This window comes from Pagrus major, chromosome 5 (genome assembly GCF_040436345.1).
Source record: "Pagrus major chromosome 5, Pma_NU_1.0".
Taxonomy (NCBI): Eukaryota; Metazoa; Chordata; class Actinopteri; order Spariformes; family Sparidae; genus Pagrus; species Pagrus major.
The window spans coordinates 35,383,328-35,405,629 of record NC_133219.1 but is presented as its reverse complement, the minus strand read 5'-3'; the positions used below and the strand labels follow the sequence as shown (position 1 = coordinate 35,405,629).

Here is a 22,302-nt window from a genome sequence, read left to right as displayed (position 1 = left end):
GCTACAATTTTCCCATGAGTCACAGCAGCTCCTCCAGGTGAGGCAATCGGCACACGGAGAAAAAGGTCTAGACAGTCTTAATGAAACTGGATGATGATGGAGTGGAGGGAAATTACAAGTTAGGAGAAGACGTGCGTGTGTGTGTGCACTTTTTATATACAGTATGTGCTTTGTGTTTGTGTGTCTGTCGGAGAGAAAGAAAGAAAAGGCCTCTTCCTCCTCTCCCTCCCACCTGCTCTTGTAATCCTCTGTGTTTTGGTGACCTTGGCAACCTGGTGACAAAACATTCCCGGGGTCCCTTTGATTGAGGCCACGGGTGGGCGTGAAGTTTGGACGCACTGAAAAGACGGTGGAGGAGGGCGAGCAGGATGGAGGAGGAGGAGGAGGAGGAGGATGAAGGTCTTGGTGCCCTGAAGGCTGGCTGAAGGAGCACTCTGTCTGTTCAGTTATTTCCTCCAGATTGTCTGTCTAGCTCAATTCTCTGATGTCAGCTTAAACATTATTTAGAGAAAATATTGATTAACACGTTGAAAAAGTTCCCAATTAGAATTGATTGTGGTGGAGGAAGAAGTTTTAATTAGACAGCTTTTGGTAAATTAACGCTGATGACCACTAGCAGCCCATCTTGGCAGCGATGACCTTTGAGTGAAAAGAAGAAGAAAGCTGGAAGAAGCTATCGTAGCTTATTAGCTGTATCAGCAACACGGTCTGATAGGGCTTCTGCGACATTTTGTTACCCGTAATGCCCTTTTCTGTGTAGGTTCACAAAAACCCCAACTTTTTTTTTGTATAAATGACTCTGATAGCCAGAAGGTTTCCACAAATGGACAAGACAATCAGGTGCTGATTAAAGGTGCATTTTATGGCTCAGTGGAAGAAAATTTTACTCTGTCTAGGTCAGCGGCTTGAGACATGGCAATTATTAGTGATCAAATGAGAACGACATCGTCTCGTACACACTCGGTTCAGGGTACAACGCTGCTCACTGGTGTGAATCACTGAAGGATAATGAACGATTGAATGAATTTCCTCTCTGGACCTCGCTGTTAAGAGCTCAAAGCGAGTCGATAAACTGATCTGAGTTGGAGAAAAATCTTCCCTGAGTAGCACAGTCATAGTTTTAACCTTCCTTTTTTTCTCCCTCCCACAGTGAGAGACGACGATGATTTCCTCAGTCTGAGCGAGCTACCGGAAACCTTCCCCTCGGACCCTCCTGAACCCTTACCTCACTTCCTGTTCGAACCCGAGGAAGGCTACATCGTCAAGAATAAACCAGTCAATCTCTACTGCAAAGCGACGCCTGCCACGCAGATTTACTTCAAGTGCAACAGCGAGTGGGTGCATCAGAAAGACCACACTGTGGAAGAGCGGGTGGACGAAAACTCAGGTGAGTGAAGTCTGGCAGACCAACAGTCACAAACACAGATCCAAACAGAGATTCACTGGAAGTGTAGTAGAGAGCGGACGGATCAGATACTGGGAGGAATGGCAAGAAAATGAGAGGGTTTGACATTTATTGTAGAATTCAGGACATTTTGAAAAAAAAAAAACACCGGTGGTAAAAGACGCCTTTGACATTTAAGTGCTTTCTCATGTCAGTTAACACACAGGAGAACTGAAATTACTGCTGTGGGTAAAAAACATGGCATCAACGCACAGTTCTGTTTCCACTGGGCTGGTAAAAATCCAACAAGGGTTCATGCGACAAAAAAAGTGTCAATCAAATAGATGGAGCGGTTGAAAACACATCATAATATACATGCATTTAATATGGAATATATTTCTACAACAGTTGTTGCTTTCAAGTATTATATGTAAGGCTGCAGCTGACGATTATTGTCATTGTCGATTAATCTGCCGGTCATTTTCATGAGTAATCGATTAATTGTTCCGTCTATGAATTGTCTTTTGTTGGACCAACAGTCCAAAACCCAAACAGTCTTAACTTACTATCATAAATGACAAAGAAAAGCAGAAAATCCCTTCATTTAAGAATCTGGAACCAGCAAATGTTTGACATTTTTCCTTAAAAAATGACTGAAAGGATTATTCGTTTATCAAAATAGTTCCCTCTTTAAGCAACATAATGGAGAAATTGGCATTTTGTCCGATTTGGCGGACAAAATGCCAATTGTACTGTAATTTGTCTCGCTACAAACAAAACTCATTACATCATCACAATGTTATGTGTTTAAAACTTGTATCTTGAAGTCAACATGTGTGCAACGCTGTTAAGTTACATAGTGCAGAAACAAGTGATGGGGGGCGGAGCGGCTGAGGCAGAGACACCATTCACCCTATTACAAGAAACTGAACCATCATCCGATCTGATAATATTGCTTTAATTTTCTTAAATCGACTAATAATTGCAGCTCTAGTTAAGTGCTCCTGTGGGCAGAACATTTAAAAGCTATTTTCTCATATCTAAGGTGCACAGCTGTGAAATAAAACCGAGTCCTTTTTTTGTTTTTCATATTTCTTCTGCTCCTGATGATATTTCGTTCTGCGTGTCATAAAATTGTCACGATCCTGGCATCAAGGCCGACATTTTTCCCAGGTTGTCTCATCGGCGCACTGTAAGCAAACAGGTTAAACCTATTATTCAGATGTTCAGTTATTTGTGCGCGGAGCCGGGTCACATGTCAGGCGTGTGTACGCAGCTGTCCCGCTACCAGCGCTGCACTGAGATGTTCACAGGACAGTTTAATAGGATCCACTGTGTTGTTGTACTGGACTGCGGCCAAACTTCCACACTTGTCACTTGACAGCACATGGTATTACTCTGCTGGCTAGGTAATGATGAATCATGCTGTTGGGCTTTGGCAGGAAGACAAAGACGTACACAGCCCGGGTTCTTGGACTTCAGGTTGACACAAGTTCAGCTTATGGGTCTCCACCTGCTTTGTTAATGAGCCTGAGTCCCCAGAGCTAGTGATTAAACACAGGCTGAAAACAGTTTGAAAACTCCTGAGATATATTTATATATAGTGCATGCTGAATGAAATATATCCAGGGGTTAACAGTAGCACAAATCATCATGTTGGTGTTTGGGTTGCTGTGCTTTTCGTCTTTTTCTCAAGGCAGGCGAGCAAAATATACAGAACGTATTTCATTGACTCTAAGTCTTTGATTTTTGAGTGTGTATATTGCATTGAAATGTGAAAAAGAAAAACTTGTGATTCAAGTTGACACATCGACTTCGCCCACCATAGATTTCCCCTTGTAAAACAAAGCAGACCCTGAAGCCAAACTTTGTGTGTGAGTGCATATATATGTATGAGGGGTTTTTTGGTGTCCTGGTTGCTGCTGCAGCAACCAAACCCAAGACAGAGACAGAAGCAACTGAGCAGTGCAGCTTGATGTTTCCCCCTGATTCAGCTGTCACACATGAATAGTCAAGGAAGGGGAGAATAAAAAACAACAAAACCTGCACGACGTAAACATGAGAGGAGCGAAACAACAGGTACAAATATAGAAACGCTCACAGAGATGCACACAGTGGCAGAGAATAGTTTGAAAAGAGGGGAGTGAAAAGATCATGTTCGAGTCTCTGTTGGAGGGTGGTGTTTCATATCAGACTATACTCCACTTCCAACCCTCCTTCATCGTCTTCGTCGCCGTATAGCTTGTTTTGATTTCTTAAACATGTTTCTTTTATCCTCTTTCCATCTCTCCCCCTGGACTCTGCCTCCCTGCTTTATCTCTCTGAATATTTAATCACTGCTCTTTCTTGCGTTGTTTTCTTCTCTTTTCTCTCCCTCTGTGTTTGTTGTCATTTATCATCCGCCGTCTCTTCCTCTCTCTCGTGTCATTTTTTTTAAACCCGTCCTTTATCTCTCAACAAACTTTAGGTGCCCCGAGGAGGTTGCGCACCTTTCATCTAACTAAGATATTACGATTTGTGTACGCTTCTTTCTCTTACAACCTGTTTGGGTTTCTCATAAGTGAAAAGTGAGAGATGTTCAGCCTGTTTAACATCAGTGCAACTCAGTAATCAGACATAATGTATGTGCATCTACAAAAAGGCATCAAGTGCCTCTTCCATACCCCGCTTTTTACTTTTCTCTTCCCATCTCCGTGCTCATTTACTGACATCATGCGCAGCTGCTAGTCATTTATTAGTCTCCCATCAGCAGTTCATTTGCTAGCTGCTGGATCCCAGACAGTGCGTGATTGAGAAGAAATTCTGCTCAATTAACGCCCCACGGATTTAAACTCTCATACTGTCTGTGATGGCCACCGTGAGGTTTTTTTCAAGGCTCGGGATCACTCAACCTGCCAAATACCTGTCAAAAAAACCACTATGCACAACATCCAGTCCAGTTAGTTCTTGACATTAGTTTCGATTGCAGCCACATTAACCACTGATGTTTTACTTTGTCCACAACTGAAGTTTTTAAGTGTAATTCCATTTCACTTTAGAGTTTTCTTTTTAAGTTGAAACAACCCTCAGGCTTTTTTAAAACCATGGGTTTGGTTTTTAAATTTCTGGACTGCGTCTGATGGGCTTTAATTATGCTTCATATCACATCATAATGTCACTTTAATAAAAAATTGATTGGTTGCGTGCCACTTTGCTCCAGGACACTTAATCTCTTAAGCGTACCATAATACATACATACAAATATAATGAATAAATAAATAAACAGGGGGGCATTATGCAATATTAAGAGCAGCTGAGGTTTGGAGATGTCTGGAACTGGAACATTTTCCAGGAAAATGGCTTCTTTAAAAAAAAAAAAAAAGAATCTATAATGAACTAAGTTTGCTGCAAATGCACTTTTTTGTTCTTGAACAAGAACAAGAACCAAAGACAATGAGATTATAAAGAGATTATGAATACTAGATGTACATTATGCAACATCGCTCTAGTGAATCACATGGAAAGCTACTGTAGGTCTGTGCCTGGCTAGATGCACAGTGTGTGTGTGTGTGTGTGTGTGTGTGTGTGTGTGTGTGTGTGTGTGTGTGTGTGTGCGTGTGCTGTTTATCTGTTTATCTGTGTGAAAACCTAAACTCCGTAAGCTGTTTTCTCCCCTTTGTTTCCTGCTGCTTCACAGACGCAGCGAGAAGCTATGGCCCCCATACTGCTTTTATTATCTCTGTCTCCTCGCTTACTCTCTCCCTCTCTGTCCCATCCTCTCTCTGTTCCCTTTTTTCCTCTCTCGTCTCTTCCCTTCTCTTCACTCCACGCTGGTTTGTGCTCTCCTCTAATTTCCACCGACTGAAACGGGAGAGAGCAGAGGCAGATAAAACCTGAGCTTGAGACCGAAGGAGTAGGGGATGATGGAGGGATGCTGATGGAGGGTGCCTTTGAGAGGGCTGGAAAGGCCAACAGATATGAGGGAGTCACACTGAGGAGAAAGATGATATGAATCCTGCTGTGCTGTTTTCTTTCTGTCTCTCTCTTTCTCTTTCCCCCTGTGTTTTTCAATCCTTGTTTGCAGGAACAGGAAAGTCAGCCTAAGCACAGAAACGCGTCTTTTCTTTGATCTCGCGGATCAAGATAAAAGAAAACAAAAGTAGAAATGTACATAAGAAAAGTAAGAACATAAATGAAACAAGCTTGAAAGTTGTCTCCTGCTAAGCAGCCTTTGCTTGTGATGTCTTGCACCAAAATACATTCATAAGGCCTGTATTGTCAAACAGAGTGAATAGTTATTTGCTTGTCATATGGTAGGAAAGGAAAACAAAATAGACCAGAGTTATTGGATGATAGTGAACAATGAATTAAAGAAGGTATAATGAAAGGAACAATGTGGAGGAAGGGCAAAAACAAAAGGACAATGCTGTATAATGAGACACAAAATTAACACAAGCACTCTCCACAAAGCGTATAATGCATCACATAAAACTTTATAATGCATCATCAGTCACAGATAATGCCTCACAATCATAAAGCATCGTGTATCTTCTAACAGCAGCCATAGGGCTTCAAAAGTACGACAGGAATTGTTCCTAATCACAGTCGACCTTTTTCGTGGTCGACACTTTGACACGTTTTGACAAGCAGGAAATACACCGAAGTAATTAATAACATTAACAATGGCTCCTTTCCATTTAGTGTCCCCTGTCTCCTTGTATCGTACATACCGCCTCACTGGAAAGGATTAATGAGACACTCGCAGAAACACGGCGACCATTAATGTCTTCTGTTCCACCTGTGCCGTTCCTGCTATGACAACTCTATAGACTGAATCACAGTGACATCGCACCGACAACAAAAGTCACTTCTGGGTAGACAACTGGAGGTTCATTTTCACTGCAGACATATGTGCAGTAACTGTAATGTTTGCAGATGTATTGTTAAACATGTTGATCCGAATCTTCTGACGTTTCTGCTTACTTTACATATTGTGTCGCTCTGCTAGCATCTTTGATATTGGCCCCACAGTGACATCATGGTTGGTTTAAATGTGTTATTTGATGCCATTTATATATTATATTTTGGCTTCATTATTGTACAGTAGGGAGGAAGTGGAGAGGTGTCCTCCATCCTTCTTATATACCTGCATGGAGAAACAATGCAAGCAGCAGAGACTTGGTGTTGTCGCTTGGATGCAATGAGTGCAAGGCTATTAATTTAGAGTAATGGCAATCAAGTAATAAAAGGATAGGAAGAAAATTCCACCTGGTGGGATACTGTTGTTAGCCCACTAGCTATGCTACCTCCCACAGTGTGTGCTCACCACTGTGCCCAGGCTTCTTTCCTCTCCTTCCTGCTTTCTGTCTCCTGCACTCGAGTAAGTTTCACCAGGTGTAATCTGGTCTAATTGCATTCTGTTAAACTGAAGTGCCTGCACTGCTTTACTTGGGTTACAAGCTAAAGTTACAATTGCATTTTACGAAGTGAGGAAACAGGGAGTGTATTTAGGATCACCTCCCACTGGAGAACAAGGCACCGCCTGCTGATTGAAGCAATATATTTAAGATATTTTCTTGAATTCTTATTTAAAAGAGCGACTCCCCTGATAAGCCATTAAGAACACCTCGTTTTCTGTATATTGGGCGGAAAGTGTGAGCTTCGTGACAGCTCAATAAATGACTTGACATGTAGTCACATCTGGAGGGAGGGTAAGCAAGGTGAAGGTCACGAGCAAGGATGGTGGGAGGGGAGTGGGGAGGGGGGCAGTAGGAAGGCCTAGGGGTCACTGAGGTCCGCTCCCAACTGGAAGGAACAGGCTTGGTTTTCTAAGAAGCTCCGCTGTCTGTCACGGTATCCTTGAGAAATGCTGTTAACTCGACCTGCTGCTGGGTCTCCACACCGCCCGGCTCCTCCCTGCATCACAGCCAGAGCAGGAAAAGGAACATGTAATAAACTACGCAGAACCAAAACAAGAAAGAAAACACAGACTGCATTTCTTTAAACAAGACAGTAGTATAATTAGCAGTGGCAGTTGCTAAAACACGCTTACCATACCTCCATCTGAATCCATGTGACTTGCGGTGATGAAGCAGCATAATTTGTCTAGATTACGTATCTTATTGTGAAGGGCATTTCCAGTGTTTGCTTAAGCAACGTGCGTACGACCTCGGTATATCTCCATTAGCCTCGAAGTGTGCTAATAACATATTGTGTACCAGGTTACTTACTTTGTCTCCATTAGCCAAAGTGTGAATGGTTATTAGTCTGCTAGCACTGACCCGTGACTTCACATCTACACACACACACACATACATTATTGGCACACACAGTATTGGCTTGGGTGATTTGTGACCTCTTTCCTCCTTTGCTGCCATCTCACTCGTATTGATTTCCTCTCGTCTTTTCCTTCGTCTATCCTCCTTTCTCTTCCTCCTAATGTTTCTTTTCCCTGCTCTCTCCCTCTTTCTGGCATCACTCCCATCCTCGTCCACATTCCACCCGTTCCTTTAAGCTCGCTCATCTTTTTCCCTCCTTCTGCTTTCTCCGTCTCTTTCTGTCTCTCCCTCTCTTTTATACTGTTCGATTTCAATTATTAACAACCATCAAGATTTATAAAGGAGGTCAATTAGCTTCTGTGCCAGTGACTCCTGGTGTTTGTCTGTATTGATTTTTGCATGTACATACAACTGTGTTTATTGGCTGATTGTGTGTGTGTGTTTGTGCTGTGTTTGTGCATATGGCAGATACTGTTTTATTTTGTGTTCGTGTGTGTGTATCTGAAAATGCAATGTTTGTGTGTACCTGTTTTCTTGTTTCCGTGACTGTTTGTGTGTTTGTGCGTGTTTGTTTGAAGTATTCTTTCTCCTGTGTCCTGAAACGTCCCGGTTTGCTGCCTCTGTGGAGCCACTGGAGGACACAGGTTTGCACGCTCAATGTCGTCCACATGATTACGTGCACCACACACACACACACACACACACACACACACACAGAGGAGAGGTATCCAAACATGGACTATAGGAAGGACTGTGATGATCAATCAGTGTCATAGAGTGGGAGCCATTAAGAGAGTGTACACACACACACACACACGCATGTGTGCACACTCAGTCTACTGCATGTGTTGTGATGTTGGTTACAGACCAGTGGCTGTGCTCTGTCGATGTCCTGGATGAGTTCCCTCCGTAGGCGAAGGACTCAGTTAACCCTCGCTCTCTCCCGCTCTCACAGTGCCTCTCATCCAGCCGCCATTTGACTTTTATAATTCTGTTTCCTCTTTTCTGCCTCCATCTTTTACTTTTACTTTTGTATTATGAATGTAATGGAGGGCTTTTAAGTAATTAAACATGTAAAATGTGAAATGCATTTTAAAATGTAGGACTAGGAGTCGAACCGTGTTCTGCAGATTTACGACACCCGTTACTATAAAGGCTGATCAATAATGTGCTTGCATACCATTATTTTTTTATATAGCATACACACTCTGTGTCTTGCTTTAATAGTAGATAGTAGATGCACATATTCCAACACGTCCTTATACCTAAAGGACTGAATAGGTCGATTGGCTGCGTCTCCAAAAACGACATATATCACCGGTCCCAAAACAACATGGCTGTTGCAGCGTAACAGTGATAAACACAAGGGACCTTTGTTGCGCAGCCGCATTTTGATTCAGTTTAGGCCAGAAGAGTACTTGGAAAACAAAGTGGTTTGGGTTAAAATAACTGTAACTTCTGTCAGAAACCTACCTATGTTACCTAAAGTAACTTCCGTTATATTATGTACGTGACGTAACTTCACTACATTAGCATGAAACGTCAGCTGTTGTCTTCTGGTTTCACACTGGACACAAACAGCGGTCGCCTGAAAGAAAGTCCTGTGCTCGTTTAACCCGACTGTCCTTCTCCGACCTCCCCCCATACCGACTTTTCCCTCTTCATGCTTCTTCTCCTCACTTCCTCCTTTTCTGCTGTAATAATTACTACAGCCAATAGAGGTCACCGCCTAGCTACACATATACATTTTGGTTGCATTAAGCTGCTTTAATTGTCGAAAAATATGATCTTTTTTCTGATGAGGAGAGGCTTGATAATCGTGGTTGAGCGTCATCATTTACATCGTCATACTGTAATTAGGGTTCAGGAGCTTCTTAATGTGGCAGGACTCAGTGCCTTTGCTAACGTGAGATGAAATATCCTCACTCTTGTATATTACCAGCAGCTCTTCCCCTTCTCATTACTTGCTCCAAGATATTATCAGCAAATTACGAGCCATCTTTTCCCCTCTTTGCATCATTTGCTGCCCCTTATCAGCAGGTGTCACTGATCGTTAGCTTGTTGGAGACGTGGTTGCGAGTTAGGCCGAGGGTAACCAGAGTCTATTTTTGTGAAACTGTCTAACCTGCATTAGACTCGTCTAAGTGTGAAATTAAGACTCGAAATTAAATTTTTTCACTTAATATACCTCTCATCTCATTCTATTCTCATCTATTAGCCTTTGAGCAGCATGTGATTATAAAGCAAACACATTATTCATTATAACTCTCAAGTTTTAACAAACTGTCTCACCATATAATCTCTTTTCTTCCCCCTGACCTCTGTCTCTATGAAATATCTGGTCATTAGCTGGCATCGAACAGCCCTCGTCACATTAGCTGGTTTTTAAATTAGTGACTCCAGTCAGGTAGCAGTACTTCCTGTAGGAGGTCCGTGGCGAAGCTTCAAAGCATGAATTAAGCCCTGCAGGGAAATAGTGTTTTCACTTGCAGCTCCTCCACAGGGAGGTCACGGTGCCGGATCACTAGCTGAACAACACTCGTTGAGCTGGTCAGCATTCAGTGAGCTGCTCGCAAACACTTCAGCAGGGGCTGAAACAAAGGGAACCAAACTCATGTGTTTTGATGTGTCTTACTCATTTACATACAGAGAAAATACTATTATGATGTTAATGCAATGGCTCTGAAACTGTTCCAACAAAAATAGTATTTGCTGCAGGACTGATGGTTTTACAGATGGTGACCTCATGTCTTTGTCTTATGTCAGACTGTCTCCCTCTGTGGCACAGATGAAATGATAATAGCTAGTGTTGGCTATTTCTGTATCCCTGTTCCTTTCCCCTGAAGGCCTGTCTGTTTGACCTGTCACTGATCACATTTAAACACCACAAAGCTTTTTCACTGCTTCCCCCATCTCCTCTTCTCATTTCCATGTTCTCATGTCTGTCCCCGACTCGCTAGCTTTCTTCCCGATATATTTTTCTTTCTTTCTCTGGTTCATGTGATTCAAAGGAATCAAGACTTTACACTTTTGTCTACATCGTCGCTGTTTTTGCCAGTTTTTTCGTCATTTAAGTATTTCTGTCAAAGCACAGTGGGGGGGATGGAGAAAAAAAGGAAGAAATATATCAGAAGGAGACAGAACGGACCAACAGACTGAGTGGGTTTAACAGCTATGGAAATAGGGAAATGGCAGGACACAGATTTTTTTGCCTTGTATTTGATGACACCAGCTCCCACTGCGATGTTGAAGATGAACAATTAAATGTACTCATTCTTCAAACCCCAATTATAAAAACTTGGAATCAGATGGTTGAGATTTAAAATGTATCGTCATAATGTCCTGAACAACACGGGGACATGTTCGTACATGTTTCTAATCAAGAACAAATCCAGTTAATTATGGAAAACATGTTTTTTTTCTTTCCCATCATCATGTGTTTCTCCCCTAACGTTTCCTCAGACAGCTCCTGTAAGCTTCTGATGACACATCACATCCATTTGAGCTCTGACGAATATTGTTTGAGCCTTTTATAAACAAACTAACTCCAGACTTGTTCTGAGGGAAGCACAGTGCATATTTAGATGAAAATTCAGTCTTTTCTTTTATAATCGGGGTCTTATTTGTTCAATTTTAGCCATCGGATCCCGGTTGGTGTGATAATAATTTACCGTGTAGGTTAATTGTAGGGACACCGGAGTTTGGGCAAGCAACATGAAGTGTTTCATGGTTTTAGCCAGCAATTATCTTGCAGTAGTTGGTTATTATCAGGACCTTTCTGTTGTAAATATACATGCTGCTACCCTCCTCGTCACATTTACCAAAAAAGTAAAAGTATTTGTGGGCAAGTATTACAAACAGCTTCATGTTTATCGGCCTAAATCTGTATTTTTTATTTAGTTTTTTTGAGTCCACACTTGACAAAGCTCGTCCACACTCTCTTGTACTTTTACTCCCTTGCTGACAAGTAAACTTTGTCATGAGAATTGACATTTTAGGACTAAGAGAAATATCTGGGGCTTGTGCTCAGTTTTGTGATTGATGGAACTGTTTATGACAGTCTCCACTTGTCTTGATACTTGTCGTCCATTTTTCATCTACTTCTTTCCCCTCACCTCCTCCCAGCTGACAGTTGTGGTTTTGTGGATGTGAAGCACTGTCATTCTACAAAGACCCAGAGCTCTGTATCTAAAAGAAATAAGACGCTGAGTGATCTGGGACTTTCTAAGCCTCAGGTAATTCAGTCGCTTTCTGCCTGGCAACACTGGCTTTGTTGGCTTTGCATTAGCAAACAACGGGACCGACATGGGGTTTACTGGTTTGAACAGCACAACTCCACAGATCCACTGATGTCTATCTTTATCTTCTTTGTGTGTTCCAACTTTGTTTCCTTCTGACGTGTTTTCTGTATTGAAAACGAGCGGTTCTGTTTTCACGGAGGATGTAGATTGGTGTAGATTTGTGATATGTCAACAGTTTGACATATTTCTTTAGCTGTTTTCATTTCTCCACACTTACTTTTAGTCCCCAGCGGACATTAAAAAAACACACATATGACACTGTAGGATGAAGCATCACATCGGAGTGAGTGACACCCCTTCTGGCATTAAATGGCATTTTCATGTAAACACAGTGGAAGTGGCAAAAAGTTGTGTGAACACAACAAATAAACAAATGTTTTTCTCCATAAAGGCAGATATATTTATGTTGCATTAGTAGCTTTGAACATTTAATATGATATTTAATCCTGAACTGTCATTGTTTTGGGCTTTTTCAGGGGGTGGTGGGAGCATTGGGACACAGAGATGCATAGCCAAAAGGAATGAGGTTACACCTGCCTGCCCTGCTTTCACAGTGATGCTTCCCTCTGTAGAAAGTCTTTGCATATACCCACAATGCCATTAGAAAGAAATCTAGCCGTGTTAACCAGTTTTCTGTCTTGTTTATAAAGTACTAGCCTTTGTAATCAGGTTACTGATTGCTAATTGGGTTCTCAAGCTGAGTGCCTACATAAGCATGCACAATATTTAATTATATAGGAAGAAAACATGATTAGTTTGACATGTTTTGGTGTATATTGTTAAATAGTTGCACAACACGACTGATGTTTTGATCTCAAAGGGTTGAAAAAGTATTTATTAAAGTGCTGAAGTGCAGGAACAACTCCTCTTTCCTTGTTATTTTGGCCTTCCTCGCACAAAGCCAGCAGCGGTGGATCTTTTTAGATTCGGCCTTCAACCTCTCTGAGAAATTGAACACATTTCATCATTGCAATCATTGTTTTCCCCCGCTGTGAAACCAACTCGGCTCTCCCTGATGTTCTCTGTTTCACTCTCTGTATGTCCTGTTCTTGTTTTTGTTTTCCTTCTTCCTTTTTGTTTTCTCATATCTCTGTAACACACCCACACCCCCTCCTCCCCCCTCCGCTCTCTGTTGTCCTCTAATATCTCCCCATTCCATTTCACGCAATACCTTGCAACGCACATCCTATGTTACCCCTTATTCACCTCCCCCTTATTCCCCAGCTCTTGTATGTGAGCAATCCCAGTATCCTCCAGTATTCTCTTTCAATTATAAACCTATAGTGGCTCCATTTCACTTGAAAAAAGTGAATCGCATCATCAACTTTGTGAGCGACTGGTTTTATGATCAACTAAATTAGATGATTAAACATCTCTGTGAACTTAAAGATGTTTTTTGGCTACATTTGCTTTCACTGTAATCACTGTCAAACAAACTTGAATTTTCGGCGTAAAGGGCGCTTGTAAAACTTGAGTTGGCTTCGACTATATTTACTAAGGTGTGTTATATAAGTGCAGCATGGAGCCCCTAAAAACTTATTTGGCACAGCTTTCTTCAGTCTGCTGGGAGAAAGTATCCTCCTGTGCAATGCAAGTCAGCTGAAGTTGTTCAGTCGGAGTACCCGACTGATTCTCTGAGCAGTAAACAGAGCAGAGCAGCTGAGAGCGCAGACTGATATCTGTAGTTTTGACTTTGTTCTGTCAAAATGAGCTGGCATATGACACCTTGTTTCTTACTTTCAGATTTCTCATGTTGTGATTTTGATTTATTTATGGTGAAAAAAGTGTGTTAATTCTTTATTGTTTATGATTTCTTAGCATTGCTGCATACATGTCTCGGTTTAATCAGAATCAGAAATACTTTATTGATCCCAGAGGTGAACCTGGTACATCACAGTCGCTCCCTCTAGAATCACATTATAGAGACAATAGACAAAATACAATAAGAAATAAAAGTGAAAATAAATTACGGAAGTAATAGAATATAGAATAACTGTAAAAGAAAAAGTCCATTAAACTATAATACGTGACAACTAAACATAAGTATTTACATTTAGAAATATAATTGCGACTAGAAATACAGATGTCAGATATGTGCCTTGTTCTTCACTATAACTTCAGTGTAGATAGTCTTGACTAATATTACACTATGTAGTAGCTGACAGAATAAATAAATGCTACATAAAAGCTACAAACAACAGCAGAATATTGCACATGATTGCATGACAGTTGATTCCAATGCAGAGTATACAGTGTAGCTATCGGCTGATCCTTGAACCGCTCCAGTTATTCAGTAATAATGTCCTGCTCATAGTTTTCATCTTCAGCTTTATTAACCTTTATGTACACGCTGCTGTAAATGTGCATATGTTCTTCCTGTATTTGTTCTCAACACAAGCTCGCTCCCTACCTCGTCCTGTGTCCCCAATCCAATGGTCCCATTTATGTACCGTTCCATACGCTTTCTTTGCATTTGTTTGAGGCCATTGGCCATAAATAGCTGTCTGGCTCATTTGAACCGTTCATTTTAATTGCCTTACCTTCCTCATTACTTCCACTGTAGCATGCTCACTGGCCTCCGCCTCCTTCCTATCCCTTTTGTCCTCTTCGTCTTCACGCTGTGTTTTTTTTTTGCTCGTTGCAACTGCCTGTCTGCTGGTTGTTCAGCTTTAGTCATGGGTTGCTTGCTGGTTATAATTGCCTCTTTAGCTGCCATTTTCTTAGCCTCTACCTCTCTGGCTGTATCCCTTGCTCTTTCATTTTAAGCTATGGAGCCATAACAATCTCCCTTGTTTGCTTCTTTGCTCAAGCGCCAGTATTCACATTATTTTTTATACACTCTTTGCCCTTATAGCCCTCTCCCCGTCACTGGCTTTTTGTCCCTTGTTGTGCCGGCAGTATCTTCCTGAAGCTTTTTACTTTCTTACTTTACTTTCCTCTTTGCCTTCTGTGCCATTATTGCTCTTTGAATTACCATGAAGTTCCCCCTTTACTTTCCATCTCTTCCATCTCCATGTCCCTTCTTATCAGTCTTGATTTTTTTTTTTCTAACTCAAAAGCAATGTCTCCACATCTCCCAGCTTGCTTCCACGAAAGCTTTTGTTACCTTTCTTGCTCTTTGCCCTTGTGGGTTTCTCTGCTGGCAGGATTTTTTACTTTTTGCCTTCCTCTCGGTCCCCCTTGCTTTTATGCGGGCATGCTTATTGTAACTGTCTCTCAATTTCTCTAGTGGCAAGAACTTACTGAGAGTCTTCGTGAGTAATAGGCCCAAGTCAGATTTGTGGAGCCCCATAGAGATTGTTGCTAGGGTCTTTGTAACACTGCTGAACCTGAAATAAAGTGCTGAGATATTTTCCCAGAGCGTTTTGCCCGTCTACTCCCCAGTCCCCACGTACTCTTACCTAAAACCCATTTTTATCTCCTTTCCTTTTCCTTCCCGTTTCACATTTCATTGCCCTCTCACACCTCTTATTCTGTCACCCTCTCTCTTCCTCTCACTGTGCCTCTGTCATGTTCCTCTCAATTACTTCTACCAATCTACCTTTTCTCTCGTTTCTCTCCTCTTTTTTTCTTCTTTCACCTCTTTCTCCTTCATCGGTCCCCTCCTTTTTAAAATAATTGTCACAATTTTCTCAATGTCTCTTTATTTCCTCTGCTTGTGCACCTGAGTTCCACTTGTCCTTCTACATGTCCTATATTTTCATCCGGAGTTTATCCCTCCTTATTTCCTATTTTCCACTGCAGACCTCCTCTATCTCTGCTGCCTTGCAGTCCTATCAGTGGGGTGCAGCTATTTAAACCTCACACTTATTCTTCACATGGAGCTGCTTTCAAAAAACCAGAGAAAAGAGGGAATTGGAGAGCAGAGTGAGATAAGTGGTGGAAGTGCAAAAGCAACAATCTCACAAAGTTTACATTAAATCCGGAGTGGATTTACTCAGTAAAATGACCTCGGTTTGTAAATCGGAGCAGATATTGTATGATTATCCCCTCTTCTGTTTACTTGCTAAGATATTTACTGTGCCCTGCTTTGACACTTGCTTCTTAAGCTAACATAAAAGCCATATCACCAGAGTAGAAGCTTAGTATCAGTGGCTGGCTGAGAAGCTGGAACTTGTGACTCATTCACCGTTTGCAGGAATCTTCTTTGGGCTTGAATCTGAATCTCAACTGATATTGCGAATGACTCGATAGTGATTTTTCCTTCTGCTGCAGGTCTGGTGGTGAGAGAGGCCAGTATAGAAATCACACGGCAGCAGGTGGAGGAGCTGTTTGGTCCTGAAGACTACTGGTGTCAGTGCGTGGCCTGGAGCTCCGCTGGAACCACCAAGAGCCGCAAGGCACACGTCCGCATTGCATGTGAGTACATGACCGTGAGCATGCCTTAGAGCTGTAAAGATTGGAAGATGCTGTTAACACATGCGTAAGCATACTGTGAAAGGGTTCATTAGTCTTATTCCCACAAACATACAATTACTCATGTGTAGGCATTATGCATTACAGTACATGAAAGCATACAGAACACACACAGTTATCACCTTTGTTCCATCTGGTTTAATATTGCAATATTTAATACCGTCCAGCCGTTTTGCTTTGTCGATTGTTTTTAAATCGCTGTCAGCGCTAACATCTATCAGATAGGTTGTGTTACTTGTCACAGCTTCATAATAAAAGCCACCCTGCGCCAGTTTGAATGCTTTTAATTTGACCCAGCATCAGTAGGAAGTGTTGGACTTGCAGTAGCAGTCACTTAATAGACCTCTAAAACGGCACCAGGAGAGTTAACAGTGAGGCCGATATAAATAAAATAGAATAAGAAACAGTCATGCTGAAACACATGCATGCTTTGTTTCCTCATGCGCAGGTAGGCAACTTAATTTCCATGTGGGAATGGCGGACCCTGACACTAACAATGACAGAGAGAGGTTAATAGAGAGCGTGAAAATGTGAGAAAACAATAATTATGGAAGACCATTGTCTCCATGGTATATGGTATATCCCGAGAAGACTGTCTGAGTCACGTTGGTTTGTCCATGATTTAATAATGGGTTTTTATAAATTATTATCAGAGCGCCTTGGATTCCTTTCAGACTGCCAACCAATACCATACCACACTTTTACTTGATTATCGACCCTACCCTTGAAGAGCACCTCATATTTTTTTTTTACTACTTCAATAATACAAACACTTCTGTTCTTGACCCAGTGAAACTCCCTATTTTTCTTCATAATTACACAATGTTTTCAAGGAGTATAAATAAAAAAGCAAGACCATAAAATAAAAAACAAAGTATTTCATGAAAATAAAAGGATTATAACCTTGAGTGTCTCTTTGGCTTTCCTTTGATGCTTCAAGGTGCATTACTGTCAGGAGATCTAACTTCCAGCTAGAAACGTTCAAGTATCATTGGAAAAAGCCTGTAGTTTTTGGTAAAAAACTTCAAGATTGTTTTCACACTGAATGAAACATGGTGGGGACACAGCACAGTAACTTCAGTCTGCCATCAGCAGCTTCCTGTTATGGTCTGGTGAAGAATTTAATATGACAACTGGGAGTCTGACTATAAGGTCACAGAAAGAACACAGGCCAGACTAAACCCGACCAGACTAAATATCACTCTAGCAGACAGCGTTACAATGTAACACTGCATACACGGTGATCACATGGGGAAATCATTTCAAGATAGTTCGACCCAGACAACAGATCCAGGGGAAGGAAAAGGTTGAATCCTGCTGTGAATGTTCGGCACTTGATGGCTACAGCAACTGTGTGGAGACGTTTTCTAGAAATCACCTGAAAAAGACGTTTTTGTTCCTTCAACTTAAGCCTCGTATAACAGAACGGATTGTTCCTTCAAGGCTCCTTCCACTGGCCTGAGAATTGGACCCCTAACATTACTTTTCCAAGCATCGTTGCTCTGGTCAATTCAGCCATATACAGTAAGACAACTGGGACCTGTCTGAGTGCTCGGGTTGTAGAAAGGTCAAGCAGAAAATAAAGACCAATAACAAAAATCGACCCCACCTCCTCGGTTTACCTGGCTTGTACTGACAGTGTGGCTCTGCTTGAGTGAACTCTCGAAAGGACAACTGGGGGCTTTGATGGAGTCCATTCAGCAGACAAACTGCACACTTCCTCAAATGTAGTACTTTAACAGACTGTATCACTCTAACAGACATGCACCCTGGAAATCTCGGTTCCCCAGGTTGGTCATATTGGTGCTGCAGGAGGAGATCCGTCATGTTGACCCTTAAATCTCATTCAGGTTATTTTATTTGGCTGTAAACATGTCTCACATTTTCACTGTTGCATGGCCTGGCTGCTTCAGTCATTTATTTGCACACTGAATTACACACATTTGTTTATTAATGTATTTGCATTTCAAAGGAAGCTAAAAAAAATACATCCATAATCTTAATAAAACAAATTGGTAAAGATAAAGATATGACGATTGAAAAAGAAAATGACATTTCTTAGCTTACACTACATTAATAGTGGAGATGTGGTGGGTGATTAGCAGATCTGTTTGATGTGAACATACCAATAGAGTGATGTAGGCAGGTACATTTAATTGTCAATTGTCCCTTTATGCCACAGAAGAAATGATAAAACCATTTTCTTATGATGAAGTGCTGAGGATGAGTTCAGGAGTCCAACAGCCTGAGGAAAGAAGCTGCCTCACAGTCTGCTGACAGATACTCAACCAGGATAAAATGTTGGCAGTTAATGTTTCTGCAAAAGTTGACAATGTCTTGGCTCCATAATTAAACTTTCTTAAGTTTCCTTACAAAGTAGATCCAAAGAAATAACTTAAATGCAATACTTTGTTTTAATGGTGCAAATGAAGAATTTCATAGCTTATTTAAGGCCTGTTTACAGATCACACATTGCATAGTGCACAGGTATTATACTGTAGTACAATAGTTCAGAGAGTAATGTTTATTCTCTTGCATCATGTGTAAATTGAACCAGTTATCTAAAAATAGTAAATATACATTTATAGAAAAATAGATAACTCAATCTTCTGTGAACACAAATGTGTTGTGGTACAATAGCAACATGTTTCTCAATGAATATGGCTTGTGAGCTTTAAAGACCATCTGAATTTAGAACAGAGCATCACCAGCTCTCTGCACTGCTTTTGTTTGTGAGGATGTTTTCCTGTCTGTCAGCAGAGAGTTAGTGACACAGTCAGAAATATCCTTCTAAGCTCCGCTAATAACATTCTCGAACGGAGTACTCCCTCCTCGGGGTGCAATGAAAGCCGGGTAATGTGCTGTTTTTGGCTTACGTCCGGGCCGATACACGCTGAGAGACAGATGTACGTATGCAGACTTCTGTGACTCTCCGAGGTAAACACGTGAATTCAGCACATAGCACTGAAGGCCCCATTGTTCAGTGGCTTACCTTCTCAACTAGGTAGCTGGTGTAGGAACATATGCATGAGTGTGTACACGTGTGTGAGAGAGTTAATGTGTGTGTCTGCATCACTAACTAACTTTCCTGTTTCTTTTCTTCTTCTACATCTGTTTTGTTTTCTTTTTGTCTGCCTGATCTGATTCATTAATGCATCAAAAGTCCTCAACTTCTCCTGACACTACTTATAATAACATGTCGCTGAAATTACTTTGCATCACTGAGAAGCTAAATTAGTTCTGAATATGCTCTTATCTGCATCATTTGGACCTGCCCAGTTTTTAAATGATTTATCTTCTCTTCAGCGGTTTATCAAAAACAGTTTTCAGTGCTTTACAAAGACATAGAAAAAATATAAAATATACAAAAGATTAAAGTAGAATTGATACAGTGATAATGGTAACAACAACCAGGTATGAATTACTAAAACTAAAAAGAGCTAGCCTGATCTCCTCTGGCATGCTGTGAGTCGAAGGGCCCTGACCCCAAAGGCTCGTTCTCTGTTTTTTAGCCTTGACCAAGAAATTACTAACAGACCTCTGCTAGACGTTCTCAGGTTGCATTCAGTCTCGTTAGGGGTTAGTAAGTTAGTAATATAATCAGGAGCCTGTCCAAAGTGTTAGTGTTGTAGTACTCAAGATCCGTCTTTGTCTCAAGACCACCTTTTGAAGGTCTTGTATCAGAATCGACTGCTTTTTTACTCAAAGTCTTGGTTTGTCTCGATCTAGATACACTCTGGTCTCGATCTTGGTCTTGGCTCGGTCTCAACCTCTCAAAGTCTTGGTCTTGTCTTGGCCTCGATACACTCTGGTCTTGGTCATGACTTGGTCTTGGTTTAGGAGGTCTTGACTACAACACTGCCAAGCGTGCTTAAAAAGTAATCATCAAACTTTTGAAATCAGTTCTAAAAACGTACACGTTACCAGTGCAGAGATGCTAAAAAATCGTGAGAACCTCTCACCTAAGTTCTACACTGTATCAAAAGCAAGCTAGCATGCTACCTATTTTGTTTTTCCCCCTTTTTCAAACGACTTCTTCACACTGGGTATATAGTATTTCACACACGTAAGACCTCTGCTGGAGGTTAGCTGGAGGGATGGTGATGGAGGATGCCTCTTAGAAGACTCGAAGGGCCAATAGATATCAGGAGGTGGAAGATGATACAAATCCTGCCTCTCCTTCACTTTACTTTCTCTCTCTTTCTCTTAAGATCACTCTCCTTTCTACCTTTCTATTTTCTGTATAGTATGTATTTCCCTTCTGACTTTGCCCGTCCCTCTGTCCTTCACTCTCTCTCTTTCTGTTACAACAGTGATTTTTCCCTTAACCAGATCTGATTACACTCGGCCCCCTCTTGCGATAACCTTTTACTTCAAATCGACCCAACCCCCTGACCTACCCCGCTTTCGACTCCTATTTGGATCCACTGTTGTGATTAAAATGCTTCCTGGCAGCTCGAGCTTGCTGAGCAAAGTGTGTTTTCAAGCGCACCATGCAATGGCAATTCAGCATTTCTCTCTCGCATTCCCATCTCCTCTTCCCACTCATTTTCTTATTCCCCTTTTCCCATTGTCTCCTCTCTTTGCCCTCTTTGTGCTTATTGTTTCCTTCTGTCAATTATGCTCCTTTTTTTCCCCCTCTATCTTTTTAATTCTCCAGCATCTTCAGGCTGTTTAAATAGCTGTAGAATTAACACTTCGAGGCATTAACTGAATACGCAGTTTGTAGCTGGATGATGGCAATCAGTGTCGAGGCTGTAAAAGTGTCAAACACACAATCAGAGATATTAAATCTCTGAGAGATTTGTTGGGCTTTTGGAGCAGGGCACTTAAGCAGAGTTATGGCTTGTGCAGGCAGCTTAATTCAAGTTTATAAAGCAGGTTAGGCGAACACACACACACACACACACACACACACACACACACACACACACACACACACACACACACACTCTCACACACACACACACACAAACACAAATCGTCACACTTGCTCATGCACAGCATTGCAGGCCCGTACACAGGGGTAAGTGAAACACAGACATTTACACACACACACACACACACAAATGTTCACGCAGTGTCAGTCATGCTCTCTGGCCCGGCAGCTTTCAGGTCAAGTCTTTCTCCTTCAAGGGATTAGCAATATGTCAAGGTCACACACATACGCACAAGCACACACACACACACAAAAACACACAAACATGCACATACAAACAGCCAGACACACACAAATTAGAGATGATGGCAATTTGTTCTGCCACCTTCCACTGAGACATGTGTGTGCATAGCAATCAGGAGTCCAGACACTCGGGGACGCTGAGACTCAGGCAGCTCCTTGTGTCAACTGGAAAATGTGTGCTTGTGAATTTCTGCTGTTTTGTTTATGATGCAAATGTCTCAGCTGCATGTGTTTACGTTTTCCTTCAATCATGGATGAATTGGACCAAGGAAAACAAGGCTCAACAGGGATTTTCTTGTCTTGGATTTTGAGCATTGATTGCAACCAAACTCTTCTACACTCATTTCGGTTCAAAAAACCTGCACATAGCTCTCAACAGCAAAGGCAGTCATTTGTAATCAAGCAGCTGGAAACAAATGCAGCGTGTCAGCCAACTTTTCTGGTATTAAAGTTGCTCGGCAGTGCACAGACTGCCCCAGAAACCAACCACAGGCTCAATAATGCTCGACCTTTTTTGCATGAAAAGACAAAACATAATATATTCAAATCAAGTAAAATATACATGCTGTTTATCTCTCTACACTCTGACAAACACTGTCAGTGGAAAACTTTTTCAGTGTTTCTGCCAGGATGACATCATCATTATCATCATCTTAGTTTCTGGCTTTTAGAGAGACTCGATGATGTACACAAACACTGAATAAATATTTTTATAGTGAGAACCATGGTGTGTGTGTGGATGTGTGGTCATGATGTCTCACC

General features: G+C 41.5%; 1 protein-coding gene across 1 annotated transcript in view; it reads left to right on the top strand.

Annotated features, from left to right (window-relative positions):
- LOC140995368 (netrin receptor UNC5C-like) overlaps nucleotides 1-22,302 on the top strand; it is a 201,316-nt gene that overhangs the window by 93,881 nt on the left and 85,133 nt on the right. The window contains exons 2-3 of the mRNA XM_073465343.1: nucleotides 1,151-1,387; nucleotides 16,158-16,301. Of these exons, the coding sequence (XP_073321444.1) occupies nucleotides 1,151-1,387; nucleotides 16,158-16,301 (381 nt within the window). The remainder of the gene's footprint in view (nucleotides 1-1,150; nucleotides 1,388-16,157; nucleotides 16,302-22,302) is intronic.